Source organism: Python bivittatus, unplaced genomic scaffold (genome assembly GCF_059951505.1).
Source record: "Python bivittatus isolate LINGU-HERP-01145 unplaced genomic scaffold, Pbiv_v1 ctg000840_np1212, whole genome shotgun sequence".
Classification (NCBI taxonomy): domain Eukaryota; kingdom Metazoa; phylum Chordata; class Lepidosauria; order Squamata; family Pythonidae; genus Python; species Python bivittatus.
Genome location: NW_028277113.1, coordinates 10,263,821 through 10,284,708, shown reverse-complemented (window position 1 = coordinate 10,284,708; position 20,888 = coordinate 10,263,821). Strand labels below are relative to the sequence as shown.

Here is a 20,888-nt window from a genome sequence, read left to right as displayed (position 1 = left end):
TATACTGCAAGCTTGGGAAGTCTTTAGGATAAAAACTAAGTGCAAATTAATATCGAAACCAAACATTAACCACAAAAGAAAAGATAGAAAGTGAGGCAAAATCTGAGATAGCTGCCCATTGTCAGTTAGTTGGAGCCCAAAGCATCTTGGAAGAAAATAGCTTTAACTTATTTATAGAATTGCAGCATGGCGGGGACTGCATGTACTTCTGGGGGAAGAGTATTCCATAATAGAGAGACTATTACAGATAAGAAAGGCTCTTTTGATGTTTTACCTCTGCAGAGTGAAGTTCATCACCTACGCACTAGCTTATTCTCAGCATTTGGTCTTTTTCTCTGTTATTTCATAAGTGTTCATAGCATCTTAAGCAACAGCAGGTTGAGATTTCAAGCATTCATTTATTAACAGATATTGGCTGTGAAGGAAGTAGCTGTCTTAGAGATAGCTAGTTGGCCATCTGTCAAAGATGCTATCATGTTCATCTTGCACTGAGCAGGGGGATGGTTTAGACTATTCTTAGCAACCTGGGGTCCCTCCAAAGGGTGCATTTCAACTCCCTGAATTCCCCAGTCAGTATGGTCATGGCTGATAATTCAGTTATTGGGTTTTGAAGTCATATATTGGGAAGGCTCCTTTAGAGGATCCCAAGACCTCTATAAAAATATTGGTTTGTATAATTAATTCTCCCATATGTTCTTATTTGGCTAATTAGAGTTCTGAGGGTTTTCTCCAACAATATTCTCAGCTATAGTCCACTCTTTACTGCTTTGCTTTTTATGCAATTTGCATCGAGAGGGATATCATTTTCTCTGCCATTCCAGGTATGAAATGTCTTGAATTAGTCCCTATTTCATTGCCAGAAGTTAAGATCGTGGAGAACAGAAGTATCCCAAATTCCTATCAGCAAGAGGAGGCCCTATATAGATTATCTAAACATGGATAGAATTGGACCGACCATAACTGAATTGCAAGAAAACTAATTGAAGCTATAGATTTAGGTACTATTGAATAGTATGGTAGCTACATAAAACTTTCTAGCAAAGCACATGATAAACGTTACATTTTTTACAACAGGGGTAGGAAACCTGTGATCCTTTAGATCAGGGTTCCCCAAAGTGGTCAATATTGACCCGGAAGGGTGGATGGAACTTTCCATTGTTGTTGTTTGAGGTACTATTAAAGTAATATTTATTAAATTATTTTCATATAATAAATGTTTGGGGGTCGATGAACGATCTGAAACTTTATTAAGGGGTCAATGAGCTGAGGAGTTTGGGGACTTCTGCTTTAGATGTTGCTGAACTACAGCTCTCAATAACCCAATAAATGTTGTGAGTTGTAGTTCCACAATACTAGGAGGATAAAAGTTCCTCACATCTCACTGTTCAGCTTCATGAAAATTCAGAGTATCGGGGACCTGGTATTGCTTGTTTTAATCTACAGTGTTCAGATATACAGTGTGGTAATAACAATCCTACTGGATACAGTCCAGCAGCAGATTAATAAATAGATGCTGCTTCACAAAGGATTATATGAACCCCTCCAAAGAGAATTGACAATTTCTCAAACTTCCTCCAACTTTGATATATTCAGAAATTGAAACGGACCTGGGGGTTTCATTAAATGGTCTTGCACATCCCCTGTTTTTTTTAATACCATTTAAATTATTGTAAGATTGATAGGTAGATAGATAATTTTTAAATGATCTTTTAAACCATATTTAAACAAACAAAAATAACCATATTTCATGAAGTCTAATTTAGTTTATTTGAAGAATCCATCCTTGACAGAATGAGCACAAACCTCAGAGTGTACTATAGGCAGGACCTAAGAACAGTTTCAGTAATTTAATAGAACTGCAAGAAAAAAATACCTTTCAAAGTATTATGCAAGCTGCATATCTATATCAACTTCCCTAAAAATAAGCTCCATTGAACTCAGTGGGACCTACATCTGAATAGACACGTATAGGATTGCTTATTAGTTTTCTTTTTCAAGGACAATGGAACGATTTTCTGTCCTTCGACTTTAAAAGTGACCTTTGATATTTCCTTTTAGTTCTTCCATATAGCTGAGAGCCAAACTTGAAACAGGAAGTCCATATTCTGATTTCCCCCTTTTTCTTTCCCCTTTGGTTAAAATGATTGGAGAGTGGGAAGATGGGGGTGGGGTGGGGTAAATTTGAAACAGATCCTAGAATCTGTTTGTGGGGGGAGGCTTTACATTTGAAACTGAAATTGCTGTCCTCCTACAGCTGCTATTAACTATAGAAGGGAAGACAAATTCAGTATGGGGAACTGTCTCCAAGTCTCGCTCCACAATTAACAGCAGCTTTGGGGTATGTCTTTAACCCAGAGAAATAGTGCATATCATGTGTGTCAGTAGTAAAGTTCCTGCTTCACATACACAATGTTCCGGATACATCCTTCCACATATCTGCACATTTTAATCACACAAATATAAGACATGCATTAAATGTAAATGCATTTTTATGTAGAACAGATTTTTAAAAGTGTAGATAGCATAAGGATGTGGTCTTAGAATGTAATGGGATCAGAACAGGAAATGTAGGGAATCCATTTCTCCAGTGCTGTGGAGCTGTGCAACTTCTCTTTGTTTGGAAAGAGAATCACCACTGTCTGAATTAGTTTGGTCTCAGAACAATACTAACCGGGGGGCGTTACAGCTCCAAGGCAGCTGGAAGATATCAGATTTGGGGAGGCTTTTTTAATAAAGATACTGAGTCTTACTACATGGGGTACGTACTACATTTGCACTCAGTGTCTTCTCCTAGATGTATAGCTGGCCGTCACATGATGCCGGTTGCAAAATAGCATTGCTGTGTGGTAAACTCCAGTTCTTGGCCACTGTTGGAGAAACAGATTTTTTACTTTTTTTCATCTTAGAGTTGGATGCAGTCCATGTTCCAGAACGTTGTTCCTCTGTTTCTGGGCACTTTGTTTGAGAGATGATATGCACCTTCTGCCTCTCAGCTTGTGTTTCATAATACAACCCAGAAAGATGCCCTATATGGAGTCTTGCAAGGAAGGACAAAGGTGGAGCAATGCATGGTGGCATTAAGGTGTGGGGAGAATGATTTGAAAATGGATGATGGAGCAGCAGGGCTACTTAATTAAGGTCATTAAATGGAAAAACAACTGATCTCCAGCTAGGTACCATCATAGTATACCAGTTCATAGTTCTGCATATAATTTAAATGTATTTTCCCTAACATGACTGCACGATTTGTCAGGAACTTTGTTAGGAATGTGAGTAGGCCGATATTGTAGAAGAGAAATGGATAGACCTTTTCAGTCAGTTGGCCTCCAAAAGAATTAAAGTCTTTAAAAAATTATCTTAATATTTCTATTTGTTTTTTTGGATCTACCTGTACTTTTTAAATTGAATTAGACTTCTATTACACCTTTTGTAACCTCAGAGCAACTTAGATGGCATTCTTAATGGTCCCTTCTCCAGGCAACTTCATCTCAATATCTACATTGCAACAGCTGGTCCTCAGTTATTCACTCCCCTCTTTTGTTGTTCTTTCAATAAGCAAGTTGGCCAGACTTTTCATTTCCCTAAAACAACGATTAAGGTTGCCATCCTGTCGCCATTTATAAGTGGGTAAGGCTAACTGAAGGTGGGCTTAATATGTATACACTCACTTGTCTTCTTGTGGAATAGTTTAGTTAGGTTCCAAGGATTTTGCTTTTGCTTTTGACTTAAGATGTCTAGGTCCTGCTAATGCTATATTTGACTGAATATCTTGAAGAACTGTAGGTTAGCAATTGCCTAAATTGAACTCTTATAAAAGTACAATGGCAGTGCTTCATCTACAGCATTCCCTTTTTTTCTCAGCAAGGTCATTTGCAAATTAGTGAGTAAATTGAATTTCAACAAGTAACATTAGAAAATAGCTATAAAATGATTGGGTTTTTTTCCTCCACTGGAATACACTAATGTTTAATAAACCAGCCTGCGTGTTCATTTGTGTGTGTGTATGTGTACTTTTTTACTTGCTTGGAATAATTTAATTTATTGTGGAAGTGTTTCTGTTAAATGATGCTGTGATAATTTAGGACTGAAACCAGAAAGCCTAATTATTGGCTTCTTCTTGCAACCCATAACTCTTTTCTAGCTGGCCGTGGTTTATCATGGACTTTGTTACTTTTCACAGGGAAAATCTTCTCACACCCTGAAAGAGTACACTTCCTTTTCATTATAAAATAAAAGTATGTACATACAGTAGTGTGTATATCTGTGGGGGTTGGGAGGAAGTGGTTATAATCAAGGTGTATGTAAGATAGAGCAGAGTATCTATTGAACAAACAGTGATAATTTAAATACTGTTTTCCTTTGATTAGAATAAAGTCTTTGTACAAAACTACACATGCACACACATGATTCACTGTTACCCTGGTCTTCCCCAGTTTCTTCTCTTTACTGTACTTTGTAAATTTGTTCTCTTGGGTGGCCAGATATTAAATTGCAAGCATTTGTTCCTGCTGGGTGAGATGACAGAAGTTGTAATCTAGGCAATCTCAAGAAGACCAGGTTGGGGAAAGCTGACCCCTGGCGTGAAACTCTGCCTTGATACATCTCTGATCTGTTTTCCTCTTGAACAAATTAAAAAATATTTTAACAGGGTCTTCTCTTGTGTGAAGCTCTATGGGAATTAATGTGCTGTTTTGGTACCCTCTTTCACATACACTAATCGAAAATAACAAACACTGGCCCAAACCAATATTAGGTGTTTGTAGCATTGTATGTGTTTAATGATTGTCCTACAGAATTTGAATTTAATTTTAATTTAGTGAGCTCCATAACCTTCAGCTCCATTCTAATTACTTCTCATTTTAGCTCCTTTTTCAAGCTTTTGCCTCCTCCTTCTCCTCTTAAGAAATGTTCCAATTTCTTTATCTAACAAGATTGATTTAGCTTACAGTGAGACTATGCTTTGTACATGAGCCACCTCTGGGAATTAGTCCTATAAATATTTGTTGCCAGGAAAATAGCACAAAGCTAGATGGCCTCTCATTCCCACCCACATGCTTTGTAACAACTAGCTGACTTGAATTGCCTTTTAAAAGGAATAATCAAACGGCCTTTAACTCTTGAGTAGATGCCAAACTTCTCAGATTCCAGGACAGAAATGCTACTGTTACAGTAGCCTTCCTCAACCTGATGCCCTCGGGATGTATTGACTACATTTCCATCCTTCCTAGTTATGCTGGCTGTGGATTGTAGAAGTTGTTGTCCAGTACTTTAGAGGGTGAGACAAGCTAATTTACAGAGTACTACAAGATTTCCAGGTAAGATTTCTGTTTAAAAATGCCACAGTGACTTGTTGGTTGACATTAGCAGCTTACGTGTTGGTTATTGTGTTCATGTCCACAGGCATGTCCTGGACATATAAACAAGTAATAAGCTACACAACAGTAGCCATGTGTCTTATTTGGCAGAGGGTAGTCTTATATTAAAGGCACTCCTGTTTAAAAGATTATCTAGTACAAGTTGGTTTAAAGATAATCAGAAGAAAAGGAAGCAAGTCATTCATGAAAAGATTGTTGGACAACAAGCTGAGTGTTTGACTCAGGGGCAGGTGTCGTTTTGTCATAGGCTTCACACTGGTGAGATATATCCATTTAAATTATTTTTAAGGTTGTATCTGTCCATAGAGATAACTAGATTTTATCTATATAATTACCCTTTGTCCTTTTTGGGCGAATTGTTAAGTTAGCTGTCCCGAAGCCATTGTTAATTATAGTTTGTTTCTGAGGACATGTACATGCAGCCAAATACAAGCAGAACAATTTCAGAGTGGATTGCTTGCTAATTCTTATTAAGAATTTGTTAAATTAAACACATCTCACAGTTGTATATCATATACTTGGTGTCTTCTTTACTCTCTTTCCTTTATTTCCTGTATTCAACCCTTCCCCAACCTGGTACCCTCCAGCTGTCAAAGCCAACACATCTTGAGAGCGCCAAATGGGAAAGGAACTACAATATATTCAGTTTATTGCCAGTAACATAGTTCTTCCATATCTGTGGCCAGACCCTCTTTTGCGTGGACTGGTACAATAATCTTTCTGGCCTTCTCATCTTGGTTCTCTCAAGTTTATCCAATAGTTTGCTAGCAAGATCATGTCCCTGATGGCTTTGGTCAGTGGTCTTCCTCCTATAATCCCTACATTACTTTCTTCCCACACTTGCTGCCTGAGCCAAACCTCCTTTCATTCACCAACAGCCAACTGGCCAGACCAGAGCTGCTCACCAAACTCAGCCCCACCTCCCCATATCCACTGCCAGTCAGGCGGCTTGTCTAGAACTGCTAGCCAATTCAACCCCTGCTTCCATGCATTCAGTACCAGTGAGGTGGCTACCCAGAGACACTTACTGTTTCAGCTCCCCACAGTCACTACCAGTCAGGAGGCCATAGGCAGCCTCCTGCCTGAGCCCCACCCCCTGGGATTCACTGACAGACACCTAGTCAGACCAAACCTACTTGTCAAGTCAGCCCCCACCCTCCTTCACTGACAGCTGGCCAGGACCCCCTTGTGGGCTGTTTCCGCCTCCCCATGTTCATCGGTAGTCAGCTGGCTGCTCCAGAGTCTGTTCCTGCCTCAGCCCCTGTCTCCCCACCAGAGTGTGAAAATGGATCAGTGGCTAAAAACCTTTTTTTTTTTTAAATATACAAGTAGTAATAGCAACAAGAATACTAAAACTCAGAAAACTAACAATAGTGAACAGGTAAACAGGTCTTAGGTGTAGTTACTTACTGTTCGTCTACATGTTATGTGCTAAGTAGAACCCAAAAATAAAAGTATGACTAGAAGATCCAACAAAGAATATGTAAAAATGGGATTTCGTTAGTGGGAGGTCACCACTCATACCTCTAGTCCTACTGAAAGGAGAGATTTCTATTGAAGAACATTTTTGACCAGTAAATTTGTGCTAAGAGTTGTTATAATATGTTATAACATATTATGTTATGACATGTCAAGTGATTTAAAATACTTAATTTGAATTCATTTTTTGGTGCAAAATGTAATCTGAAAAGGCCTTTAAAAGTGGAAAGGATAGAAGGTATACACAAATGCAACTGTAATAATCTTACAAAAATGCATGAATCCCCATTTCTTAAAAGGGAGGGGGTGATTGTTTAATTGGCTCCCACATTTTCTGAAAATTTATTTGGTAGTCCATGATTGCAGAAAGTTTGAGAAACACTGCCCTAGAGGTTTCTTTTTAAATTCTCAACATCCCTTTCTTCAGCAAGCAGTTGAACACACATGAATCATTGATGATGCTCTTTGAACTGGGGATGTGTTTTGATGCTAATAAAAATCACTGTGGGGGATAAATATTGCTGCTATTGTCATGTTGAGTCCTTACTTGAACTTTCTTAGCACTGGAATTCTTAGCAGAGCTGAAGTCTTTGATTGGCTTCATTAGGGAAGCTGGCATTGGGTTTTGCAGTTTTCAACATTTTAACTCGCTTGGAGGGATCATATGAAAGAATATGGCTTACATAGAAGTAGATCCAGTTCCATCTAATTTGATGTAATTCCCATTAAAATAAATGTAATCGTTTAGAAAAAGTTGGAGATTTCCTGGCTTCCAATTAACTAAAAAAAGTAGGATTTAAGTTCTATTTAGCCTAGTTGTCACTGTGTGTCTCTACCTCTGTACACAAGGAGAGACTGGCAATTTCTCCATGATTCAGACAGCAAGGGTTGCTAATGACTGTTAGTGTGTTGTGTTACCCAGTGAAGGAATTGGGCATTTTGAAAGAATGCTTACTCAAGGAGAGAGCAAGCAAGAGGATGGCAAGCAGCAGAAGGCAAAGAAGCTGGGGTGGGATCCTGAACTGGGTAGTAGATAGCAAACTCTTTCCTTTCATTTGTAGCACAAGATAGTCATATTGACCTGCTGTTCTTCCTGCCCCGTAGCTCACAGGTGGCAACTTTTTTTGCAGCCAGGAACTAAGCTCTAAAATATTTTTCTTGGCCTGGAGGTATAATAGGATAGGCCAATGATGTCATATGGGTAAGAGTTCATTTTTCTGAGATGGGGATAACTTTCCAAGAAATTGAGCAATTTCTTTATTTCTTTACTTCTGATCATGATATCTGCTGATGTCGGCATGTTTGTATTTATCTCTTGGAATTTTTGATCCCGAGTCTTTGGCCTGATTTCATGTGGCTATTGTTGCAACTGAACTTTTTCTTTCACTTGTGTGTGTGTATATGTATGTATTTCTCTGTGTGTGTGTGTGTGCGCGTGCAGATTAGACTGTTTGCATATATTACCTGAATATGGTTTGTGTATTTGTTGTTCCTGTTTGGTGATCAGCTGCAACTTACTGAGTTGTAGACGTTTGCAAGGATTATCAGGCAAAGGGGGTTAAACAAGGATTTGAAAACTGGAATTTAAGACTATTATATCCTCCCTGCACTATGGCACTTCTAATGATCTCTCCAAAAGTTGGTTTTCTTTGCTCTGACAAACATATGAAATCATCATAAAGTAGCATTTTATAAACAGTGGCAGCAGGCTGAACATACATCCCTGTTGCTATGCTTGAATAAAATTCCGATTTGATAAAATATGTTGCACCAGCAGTTTTGGAAATGTACAATCAAATACTGGAGATATGGGTGGGTGGGGGGAGAAATCAATACAAGGATAGTATAAAAAGACGAAGTGTCTTGGAATGGAACATAATTGTTTTAAAAAACAGTTTCTTTACTTTAAAAAAATAAGTATCAATCCAGCTGTTGAAGTTAAAAAGTTTTCAAAAACTAGCAGATCTAGAAGATTATTGAACAAAAGAAGCAAATTACTGCTTGCCCTTGTTTAACAGCTGCTAATAAAATCTAAGACTAGTTTAGCAAGCTTTCCTTACTGGGGGAAATCAAGAAATCATTCAGAAATCAAGCTCTTGGTTTTGATTGAGGTATGACAATGTGAAGAACAGTTGGCTGGACATTTGATTTAGCTTAATCTGCCCCAGTAGTTAACTCTTAAGCATGACTCCATGTATTGTTCTAGGAAAGGACTCAAGTACACTTAAATTAAACTAAGTTTGCACAAGAGTTTTCAGATCTGCGGCTGTTAACAGCTCTGCAGCTATTACAGCTTTCAGTTTACACTTCGTCTTAGGCATGACTGGATGACAAATTTGCAGCATGATTATTCAGGTTTATTTTTCTCCTTTTTCACCCTGCAGGCTTGTTGCTCATTTTGCTTAGATTCACCTAACTTGTTCAAGTTGCACAAACTAAAATACTTAGTCACTTTTTTTTCCAACTTTGAGAGTATTAGTTAAGAGCTCTTTGCTCATGTCCTCTTTAACCTTGTTGCTGTTGTTTTACTCCACAATCTGTTTTGGGCTAAGAACCTCACTCTGTCTTTAAGTGGTGAGCCAGGAGTGGCATTACAAAGAGTGAGAGGGGCAAGAGAAAAAAACTGAATGCGATTAAATTCAAATTATATTAATATGATCACTCTCTGTATATTTAATAAGTTCCCTTACTGTTGCATTACAAATTCAAATTTGGCATTGATTTCTGGAGGTGCTTTGAGACCCCAGGAATGTAATTTGTACACCCATGTATTAGTGGATTTGTAATATTTACAATATTGTTGCTATCCCTGTTGCATCAAGCTAACTGAAAAAGATGGCACGTTTTCTGTAGAAATTAGGTCTGTTAACAGCAATTGATCTAGTAAAAAATAGAATTATGAAATGGCTAAGTTGTATTGTACCTCGTTATAGGAGCTGAATGTGATGTGGCTACAATATGGAAAACTGTGCTGTCACATGTGATATTGCAATGCATGCTCTTTGATCATAAGATGCAGTTAATCTCCAACAGAAAATGGGTAATATAAATTTCTAATTACTGAGAAGTGAAGACTTCCTGCATATCTGAATATAAAGAAGTACCGTTCCAAACAATTCACACCCTGCAGGGCACAGGTGAGGGTGGAGAAAAATCTTTCTCTTCCTCCTCTCCAGGGGTTTGTTTTTCTTTGCAAACAAGGAGAGGAGGGGAAGAACAGAAAGTACAGTTTACATCAGTTCTAGGGCTTGTGTAAGCCTTCCCAGGAAGCAGCGTGTGGCGATATGAGAGGGCTTTTGATTCACAGCCCTTCCCAAAATATGTCTTTACCTCCCATTTGCACACTTCTTTCCCCTGTTCGTGGTGCCAGAATGTCTGATGTCAGGAATAGCTGACTCTGGAAGCTGATTAGGATGGGGAAATCATCTGACATTAAATGTCCTCCTCTAAGGTCAGAACACTTGCTCTGGTGGTCAATCAAACCATGAACAATTGCAGTCTTAGTTTTCTAAAATAACATTACAGGTAGTCCTTGGCTTATGATGGCAACTGGGACCGGAATTGCTGTCACTAAGCGATGTGGTCATAAAGCGCAACATCACGTGACTGCACCTCTTAGCGATGGCAGTCCTGGTTGCTGTTGTTAACCAAGGACCATGTGGATCATTAAGTGAGAACCTCACATGACTGTGACTTCCTGCCAGCTTTCCCATTGATCCCCACTTCCCCTTTTATCAATGGTAAGGCAGTCTTCTTCAGATGTAATTTATTTAGTATTTCTCCCTTTGCAGGACCACTCTGAACTGTATATTATAAAGAATCTGCATACTTTTCCTTGCTGAGTTGGTAATCTCACTATCTTTGTGTTGCTTTTTCATTATTTTATTGTTCAACTGTGATTTATTTCTCCCTTTGCAGTACTTTTTCTGTCTTATATATTGGTATTTTCCCCATCTTTTTATGTGTTTGTATGTTACATATAAATCTTTAAATCTTTGGAGCTTTGGGAAAATAAACATTTTACATTGAATCACTTGACAGTGAAACTGTCAGTGGCCATGTTGTTCTGAGAGAATGGAGCCATCACATGATCAATTAAGTTGTCAAGAATTTGTCCTTTGAATTGTAGCAACAGCAGAAAACTGTCTTCTGTTGTAAAGATTTTCCATTGTAGTTCATCTACAAGTCGCTTTGATTGGAAAAAAAGTAAAACATGTGAATTCAGTCCAGTTAAGGCCAAAAGATTCCATTACATGGTAAAATTGTTCCATTTATAAGCTAAAGTGCAGGTTGTATCTGTGGGTGGACACCATGAAAACAGATTAATCTAAATTGATAGATGAACCTATCCAGGACAAGGCTAGAACTATCATGTGGACATCCCAGCTTTTATTTACAGCAGTTCTGTTGAAAATAAGGGGCAGTACCCAAATATATCATCCTTCCATTTTCAGTCTCCAGCAGTAGTTACCAGGAGCAGTTACTCAGTCTTTCTGTTATAGGAAATGCTAGTGGGTATAAGCACCTAGCTTAACAGGTAGCAGTTCTGCAGAAGCATTGTGTACTTGTGTAAAGATGTAGCAGTAATAAACTGCACAATTATACCATGTTATTGCATTAATTTCCAGATGCATTTTTACAGAATTAAAGATAGCTGCGTCCAGTGGATTTACGGTGGCAGTCATTCCCCATATCCTTCCTTCTTTTCTTCCTGCAGGTGTCTTACAGTTTGTCGAAGTCACTGTCAACATTTTGGTGCTGATCTGCATAGGAGCAAGCCAGGCAGGTATCTCTGCTTTCGGTACTCTGGGAGGCCTAGGCTCTTTCAACATCAACTCACTGTATAGTCCATTTGAAGGGACTGAACTCCAAGAAGTAACAGAGCTGGACATGCAGTACAGCCAGATGAGAGCCCCTTGCGTGTATGGAGGGGTAGCCTTCAGTCTGACGATAATGTGCCTCACGCTCCTTTTTCTTGTGGGTGGAGGAAAGCCGATCCATCGCCTTTCCCTCAGACTGCTTGCCGCTGAGTGCCTCTTTGACATCCTTGCCTGCCTTGGTTATATAGCGGCTGTTGGCCTCTATCTCCACTTTGTCATTCAAGTCAACTCCACAGATGTGTGCCTAAGGAGAGAAAGACTGTACGCAAGGCGAGGTTATACCTCAGTGAATTGCAACGTGCAAGGCGGGGATGCATCTGTGGCTCTTTTTGGCCTAGTGGCTGCTTGCCTGTATTTTGGAAGCTTTGTGGTCTGCATTCTCACCATTCGGGATGTCCGGATGTTTCAGAAACAGCAGGACAACCATTGCTATAATCTTGAGAGAACCTACAAGGAAGAAAACCATCTGAAGCACCAGAAGAGCCCAGAAAACACACATGCTCCAAGGACTTTCGCCACACTTGTGTAATCTATGTTTGGTATCTCAAAGAAGCAAGGCTAAAAAAAGGAGGAGTTTTTTGCACACAGAAGATAGTTGTGAAATACAAGATCAAAGATGTATTTTAAAATTACTCTTGTCAGCTAGAGTAATAAAATACCTTTATGGAAAAAGGGAAGGAATTGCAGAAAGTATTTCCAGGTTTTTTTGCCCTGTAGGTATGCTTTTTCAGTAACAGCTCTTCTGTATCATTGCCTAAAAATCCCACATGGACATCTCCATGAAATTACTAAGACTTTGGGTTGACTTGAAGGGGTCTTTACCTTCATAGATAGTGAGACAGCTAGTGAATGTTGAGATGCAATATTGTAAAGAGTGAAATACGCTGAAGATCAGTTATTTTAATTATGTATTGATTATACTTGTAAATGACACAGAAATCAATTACTAGCTCCAGACTGAGACCTAATAGTGTTAATCCATCAACTTTATTATATTCAGAAATTTCTTCTTTGTCAGTACCTGACTGAATAGGAAATCTGGGCAATAGTTCTCTATCATATAAATTATACTGATATAGTACATCTTGCCTGTCTTTGTGTTCTTAAAGTGCCTTTCTAAGACAAATCACCAGCTGTAATCCAGGCTTGTTAATGGTTTAAGTGCAGTTCTCACTAGTAATTGACACAGATTTTGTGCTGGTAGAATGCTTCAACAGGTGATCTGCTGATTGCTTTGGCAAGATTCCAATAGCCCACCTACACTTAGGAGATGATAGAAACGTATTGGGGAGTGGGGGAGAGTACATTATTGTTAAGAGGATTGTCAAGTTGAAAGTAATAGGTTGAGAAAACTTACAGTGTTTGGCCTTTAGTTCCATTCTGGGGAATATCTGAAAACCTGGAGAACTCAACATGGGGAGGACGTTCTCTCTCCATATGTTCAGTGGTGCATGAAAACTCCTCTCTGCAACAGTATCAGGTGACTGAAAGCCCCCAGGAAGAAATTTCATCCCAAATTAATTCAAGGTCATTCTGTCTGGGGCCACTGGACTTGGCCTCATTGCTTGCTTAAATTGATAGATCAGCTTGTATACCCAAAGACTGGGGTTTAGCCATAATTACCTGACTTCCAAGAAAGGCAGGAAAGATGAGACCGTTTATAGTCCATTCTGGGCCAGGGCTTCATACATTACCACTCTGTTGCCTAAAGCAGCTTTGTATGCTGCCTTCATAGAGCTTAAAGAGGGCTTTGATTCAGTATCCACGGCAGTGTTTCTCAACCTTGGCAACTTGAAGATGTGTGGACTTCAACTCCCAGAATTCCCCAGTCAGCAATGATGATGCCTGTCTGAGGTTAAGGTGTAATGCAGCAGGACATCTTTCAGAAGCAGTTCCAACCAAGAATGGAGGAAGCGCCATTGCCCACTGCTTTTATCTCCAAGTACCCCAGAAACCTACAGCAACATTGTAGCTTACTGCTATATATCAGAGACTCTTGTAGATCTAAGGAGCACAACAAAAGCTTTGCCCACTTCGGTAAGGATCATGCACTACATCACATTTGACAGAACCAAAATTATGTGCTTTGCAAGCCTGGCTCTGGAGTACCAAGTGACATAGCATTGAGTAAAGGGCATGCTTCAAATTGTTCAGTTTTGTGTTTCGGTCTATAATGAAGTGAGATGCCCATATTAATGCTCACTGAACAAAAGATTCTGGATGTGGAATCCCAAATCAAATTTATCAGAATTTCTACAGATGTGGAGCTTTACAGGTTTGCATTGCTGCAGGGCTTTTAGGCTAATAATACAGTTTTATACTGTGCCATCAGCAGTTCTCAAGGACAGATTCAGAAAAATCATGTGCGCAAAAAGAACCTGCCCTCATTTTGTGGAAGCTTTTGAGACTTTGGGTCACATGCTGCTGTACTGTGGCTTCTAGAGAGCCTTCTGTAATGTTCTCTAGCTTCTCTTCCCTAGCTGTTTCCCAGGCAGCTAGATGAGTTCTACACAGACCACTGACTGTCAAAGACCGTAAAACAAAGCTTGTCATAGCAAAATTCTTATGAATAGCATGCATGATTCAATCACAATTAACAGCAAACTAAACTACCATAAAGCGAATATAAAGCACTAAGTTCAATGTAATGTGGGTGGCAGTTCATCTTACTATCAGTTATCTCCATGTTAATATTTATCTGTTAGAATATGCTATATTTTATTATTTTAGTATTAATGATCACAGTGAGAACCAGTTTGCTGTATTGGCTAAAGCACCAGGCTAGAAGCTGGGAGAACTGAGTTTTAGTTCCACCTTAGTCACGAAGCCACCTGGGTGACCTTGGGCCAGCCACTCCTCCTCAGCCCTAGAAAGAAGGCAATGGCAAATCACTTCTGAAAATCTTGCCAAGAAAACTACAGGAGTTGTTTAGGCAATTGCCAGAAGTCAAGTCTGACTCAAAGTCAGTTAAAAAAAAAAGTGACTGCAATAGAAACTACTTGCTTGTATTTGAGAGACAAGCTCTATCAAGTGTCAGCACCCAAGACTCTTCATATGTTGCTGAACTACTATTTTGAAGATCTCATTGCACTTGACCATCCATTCCACTTCCAACTGGGGACGTTACAGTTCAACAGAATGATCGTACTTCATGTTTGGCATGGCAGGGTTTATTACTGTGCAAAACATTTCAACTTGAAAAGTTTCAGGCTCCAACATTAATGGAACTGTTCCAACATTGGCCCCCTCATACAGGAGGTGTTTGAGCTTGAAACAGTCCCATTTTGAATTCAGAATGAGTACTCTGAACTGGAATTGCCCCATTTTCAGCTCAGAATGCTACTTATATGGTTGCAACAGCTGCTTAAACTTCAACTGGCCTGTATCAAAGCATTTCAGATACAAAACGTTTTGCCCAGTATATGATTTATTGTCTAGTGATTTGAGGACATAGTGGACTTGTTTAAAAAAAACAAAGACCAAGGAAAGGGTTATATGAATTTCTATTGATGGAGGCAAACAAATTGTGAGTTCAAAAGATTTTTAGCTCTTTTATTTAAAGTGTTCTAGATTCCTTTTCCCTCAAACTATTGATACTGCCATCAGCATATTAAACAGATGCTAGTAGGCTCTTTCCGGATGGCCTATTCAAGTTTATATTTTTCTCATAAATACATTTGCATAAGGAGCCATGTAAATAAGGCACTACTAATGTACTATAAATGAGGACAAGCATTATTAAACTAGTAAAAAAAAAAGGTGAAGACAGAAATTCTGATGCTAGGGAATTTATTAAAACTCTGATCCCAAAATTATGTAGTATTTTGTGTACAAGTTGCTATATCTCACAGCTATAGAAACACAGTTGACGTTCAATATGTATGAAAATCAACAAACTGAATAAAATACAAGCTGAAATGGATGTATTTGAAATTTAGACTGAATAAGGATACTAAACACTTTAGACATATGTCTTGATAACCCAAATGAGAATATTGCCTAAAAATGTGACTCTGAGAGAGGGAGTGATACCTACTAAGAGGCAGCAATCTACCTTTTTCCGACCTTTCCTTTATGGGAGAAGATTCTCAAGAAGGTACTGGGGAGGTGATTACAGACCGCTCTTGATAGAAATGGATTCCTGTCCACTCTGGGATCAGTCCTTAGCACAGGAGGGAGCACACACTGGCCACTTGTAGTGAATGACTTGTGGCAGGACTTACACAGTGGGAGTGATCCCCTCATTGTCCTGCTTTCTTCCTCAAAAGCATTTGAAACCATCAGTGTCCTTTTGAGCTGCCTCCAAGTGTTGTGGACACTGTTTTATAAAAGTCCCAACCTTCCTGGGTGGCCAGTTGGAACGCTTGTTAGGGAAAGGGAGCTACAGTGGAATGGTTCAGGGCTTGGTCCTTCCCAAATCTCTTCATCATCCATATGAAGCCCCAGGGGAGGTCATCTATCAGTTTGGGTAGAGATATTGTCAATCTAAAATAAAACCCTACTTGCTATTACAGGACCACAAGCTATAGAGTCCTGTGAAGCATTTGATATTCCTGTTCCCTTGTCACACACAAAAAAGCAGATCTGCAGTGAATCATTCCTAGATTAAACTGGTTCTGTTTAGCACATTGTCATGGCAAAAAAAGAGGGAAAAAAACGAACATAGGCTTAATTCTTGCTTTTCTGTGGGTGAATAGTTTCCATGCAGCATGTAACATGATTGGATTAAAATTCCCTAGAAAATCTCAGTACTTCTACAACCTTTTAAAATTTCTTCTTCTTCCCTTCTTGGCATTATTGAAGCATAGTCCTTTAAGTCCTACATAGATTTCACTCTATGTTGTCCTCTGTCCCCTGCTCTTTAAGTTATCTCTCTTTTCTCAGTCTTCGACATCTTTTTTCTTTTCATCTTCCTTTTCACTTTTCCCTTGCCTCTTCCCTTCCCTTCTCTCCTCACTTCCCTTCCTTCCTTTGTATTCTATCCAACCCAACAGAATGCTAGAATGAAATTATATAAGCGGGCTTGACCTCTATCTGTCCATCAGAAGGACACCTCTTCAAAAAAATGTTTTCCAGCTCTGGTGATGAAGGCAAAGCCAGTGAAAGAAAGAGATTGAAAATGGGCCAGAGCTGATCAGGGGCTGCTGAGAAAAACTTGAGAAAGAAAATCCCCCAGTATATTTGTGTACAGGAAGTGGCAGTAGCTCTCCTCCATTCCAAGTCCCCTTTCTCCTGGTCGTGTGATCCTGAGTGCTGCTATTCTTAAACAGAATATCTTAATCTTTTTGTGCCACAGATCCCTTCTCAGATATATTGGGTCTGAGAAGGAGGCAGAGAAGGGAAAAGACTTTACGGACAGCAAGGACAATTCAACATCTCTAAAATCATAGGATTGACTTGTATGAATATTTAGGTACAAAATAATCTTTGAAATGCAATCTGTGTTGACCATTAACAATTACGTGCTTTTGGAGAAAAAGATGTGGCACACAACCAAATGCATTCTAGTTTTGCTTTTTTAGGGTATACAAGTAGTCCTCACTTATCAATGGTAATTGGGACTGGGAACTGTGTCACTAAGCAACACAGTCATAAGGTGCAATGTCATGTCACCTTTTGATGAGGTTGCCTATCACTGACCATCTTTGAAGGGATTTGCTTATTTGGGGGGGATGTAGAGGCAGAACGTTCTGGATTCTGAATTTGGTGAATCAATGCAGTGGTACTACATATACAAAGGGTGCATCTGGAGGCTTCATAAATCAAGCAGTGAAAGTCAACTGCCTACCAGTCAAATAACAAGCCTTTACTTCTGAACTCAAAGATGTTTTGCATGCAGGAGCTTGTAACTTATATACTGAAATGAAAGTAAATTAGATGGGCACCCCAATAATCTGGATTATCTGCTAGGGAACAAGAGAAAACTTTCCATATTTTATTCAGAAACCCTATGTCATGCAAAAGAAGTACTTGCAATGTGGTGTAATGATTATGGTGTTGGACTAGGAGAGGGGAGACCTTGGTTCCTGTCTTCCCTTAGCCATGTCAGTTGTCAATCCACTTTTGATACCATCTCTACCTTGTCAGATAAAATTTATTCTTGCTTAGTCCAGCATAGGCTAGTGGTCTAAATAGGGCAATAAAATAAAACAATGCGTTGGAGACTTCCAACCTTCATCACAACAAATTTAGTAACTCTTTGTCCTCTCTAAAGTTACAAACTTTTATCTCTCCATCACATATCCCATCTCTTATCTATAAACAAATTCATACAGCATCATCTTTCAGTCGTGGTGTCAGCAGAAAGTCCAAAAAGGGTAGTCAGAAGAAACAACATATTTTAACCTTGATCAAATAAACCAACTTTATATTCCCCTTTACTTCTAACAGTCTTAATCTTTAATTCATTCAAATTTTATTGTAGAATGTTATTTCTTTTCATTTCTTCTTTGTCCCATCGCAGAGAATTCTTTCAGGGCTTAACAAACCTCTTTTGTAAATCCAGTAGGAAAAAAATTATCCAGGTCACTCTTGGTTTGTAATTTGTATCTCCCTTTTAAATTTTAAAACCGCAGCGAGTTTCTTTTGTATATCCAATGAAACATCCTTTTCTAAATAATTATCTTGGCCTGTCAGCTGTAAATCCACTTTTGATACCATCTCTACCTTGTCAGATAAAATTTATTCTACAACTGACATGTCTTCAATAACATCTTTTGGACATAGTCTATCCATAGCAGCAGACATCATTACTGACATTGTTGGTATTATGGCTACTATTTTCTGATTCCATTCTTCAAGAGTCTCCAGAATTTTTATCGTCATAACCATCTTGCAGGCCTGTATCTCTTTCCTCTATCTAAAATCTTTAGTCCTCTCTAGTGTCGTTTTTGAAATAATGAAATTATTTATGTGTTATGTCTTGTAAAAACCAAAACAGGATCTATTTCCCATGAGAAGCTGTGTGTATTTTATAATTAATTCCAAAATCTTACTGTAAAAGTTTCAATATTTCCAATTTTTTCTGGACCTTAGTCCATTTATAACTTTCTAAGATCAAAAACTTATTTAGCTTTTTGCTATTTATTTCAGATTGTTTAAATTCTTAAGCTTATAAAGTTTTCTTTCAATCAGGATTAAAGGCAGACTTACCTGGCATTTACAAATTGTCATTTCAAAGGTCTCTAATACTAATAGTTAATGAGCAATTTCTGAAAGTGATTAGAAAGTGAGGTTTGCAAACTTAAATGTGCTTTAAAAATCTGCTGTGGTTGCAACCAAGATGGCTGTTACTCAAACCCATGGAAAACTGCTGTCTGCGGCCATCCAGAGTACATATGGACAATCTCCCATTCTTTCCTTGTCCAGAGAGGTTCCAAGGAACCGATCTACTCAGCAGTTCTTTGCTCTTTGCTGCAGTCATCAGCTCTGCTTTTAGAGTTGTCTTCAGTTCGCCATACTTCCCCCAGAAGTGGTGTTATATTTTGGTTTCAATTGTTTATTAATATAGTGCTTAGAAGAAAAATAAGGTTTAAAAAAATAAATGTGAAGTTTAACTATATACTAAAATTAGGAACTTATGTATGATGGAAAGATTCTGTAATATAGGTAGTCCTCGCTTAATGATGTTATTTAGGACTGAAATTTCCATTGCTAAGTGGTGGGGTTGTAAAGCATGTCATGTGACAACGCTTAGTGACAGCAGTACTGGCAGTCCCCGGTTACCATCGTTAAGCAAGGACCTTGTGATTGTGACTTCTGACTTCCTGCCGGCTTCCTGTTGACTTTGCTAGTGGGAAGCTGGCAGGGAAAGTTGGAAATCGCTATCATATGACAAGGGCACTGCAACAACCATAACTTCAAGGACTGGTTGTAACTACCACTTGTTCAGCACAGTTGCAAGTTCAAATGGCACTGAACAAGTGGTTGTTAAATGAGGACCACCTATACCTGTTTGATTTAAAACATTTGATGAGATATGATCACTTTCCACCTATGAAATCATTCATATTGATATGGAGGAAAATGGGCTAGTATCTATGTGGTTATTGTTTACAAACCAAGTTATTTTCATATGCACATGTTCTATGTATTATACTCTATTATGTATGCATTCTATATAATTTCTTCTATTTTTTTGTGATTTTATTTGGTTTTATGTTTTTGTTCTTTGTTTTTTACTTATCCTCTGTATATTAATAGCAATAACAAAGGTGAAAAGAAATCACAATGGTTGGGGACAAATAAGGTACAATGACATGAAATTCTAGTGTGGGGTTCCAATTTAGGACTTCTGAATATATGAAGAATGAAATTAAAATTCCAGGACCAGGAAAATGACTTTTCAAGAATTCTCCACTGTGAAACAAGCCAAAATAGTATTCTTCAAAAAATTAAAAAAAAATTTTTTTCCTGATAATTGGGTTTATTTCAGATCTTATGTGCATTATTCCCATTGACCACTCAGCTCAATTAACTAGAGTCGTCTTCCCCACCATGGAAAACTGGTATCTGTCTTTTACAAAATGTTTTGATCCCTTCCCACCCACTCCAAAGTTCCAGGCTTGTTCCATTAAGTCTTGCATATCTCATGTGGTAAAGCTGGGGACAAAGTAAAACTGGATGTTGAGCACAAATTTGAAAAAAAGTCCACACTTTCATTCAATCCTTCCTATGCAACTAAACATTCATTCCACAACTTACTTTGTTTATATCCAGCTTTTCCCCCAAGAAGCTCAAGGCTCCTGACCCATTCACTCTCCACTAGAACTTGTGTATGTTAGCAACGGCTAAATGCTACCAACGGACCCAAGATCATTAAGTGAGCTTCACTGCTCAGTGCAGATTTGAACACAGTTCTTCCACCATCTACTTTGGTATTTTCACCACTACAGTGCTTTGGCAACTAGCAATTTCCACAATTTCTTCTTGATAGCAACATACTACCTTCTTCACTCATCCTCTTGAAATTAAACAGAGTATCTTTCCTTCATTCCAATATGGGAATTTTTTAATATGCAGGACAGGGCAATGTTAATGTAGTTTATCAGCAACTATTGTGATAAAAAATGTGAGAACCTGAACTTTTCACTATCAAGCCTGCAGAGTATATACATGCATATGTGTGTTTGCATAGACATAACAGAAGGCTGCA

At 38.5% G+C, this 20,888-nt stretch overlaps 1 protein-coding gene across 1 annotated transcript in view; it reads left to right on the top strand.

The window, feature by feature from the left end:
- The window catches only part of LOC103058845 (MARVEL domain-containing protein 3-like), a 31,903-nt gene extending 11,082 nt beyond the window's left edge, over window positions 1-20,821 (top strand). Inside the window, exon 4 of the mRNA XM_007426670.3 lies at window positions 11,572-20,821. Within this exon, the coding sequence (XP_007426732.1) occupies window positions 11,572-12,263 (692 nt within the window). The 3' untranslated portion in view covers window positions 12,264-20,821. The remainder of the gene's footprint in view (window positions 1-11,571) is intronic.
- The last annotated feature ends 67 nt before the right edge of the window (window positions 20,822-20,888 follow it).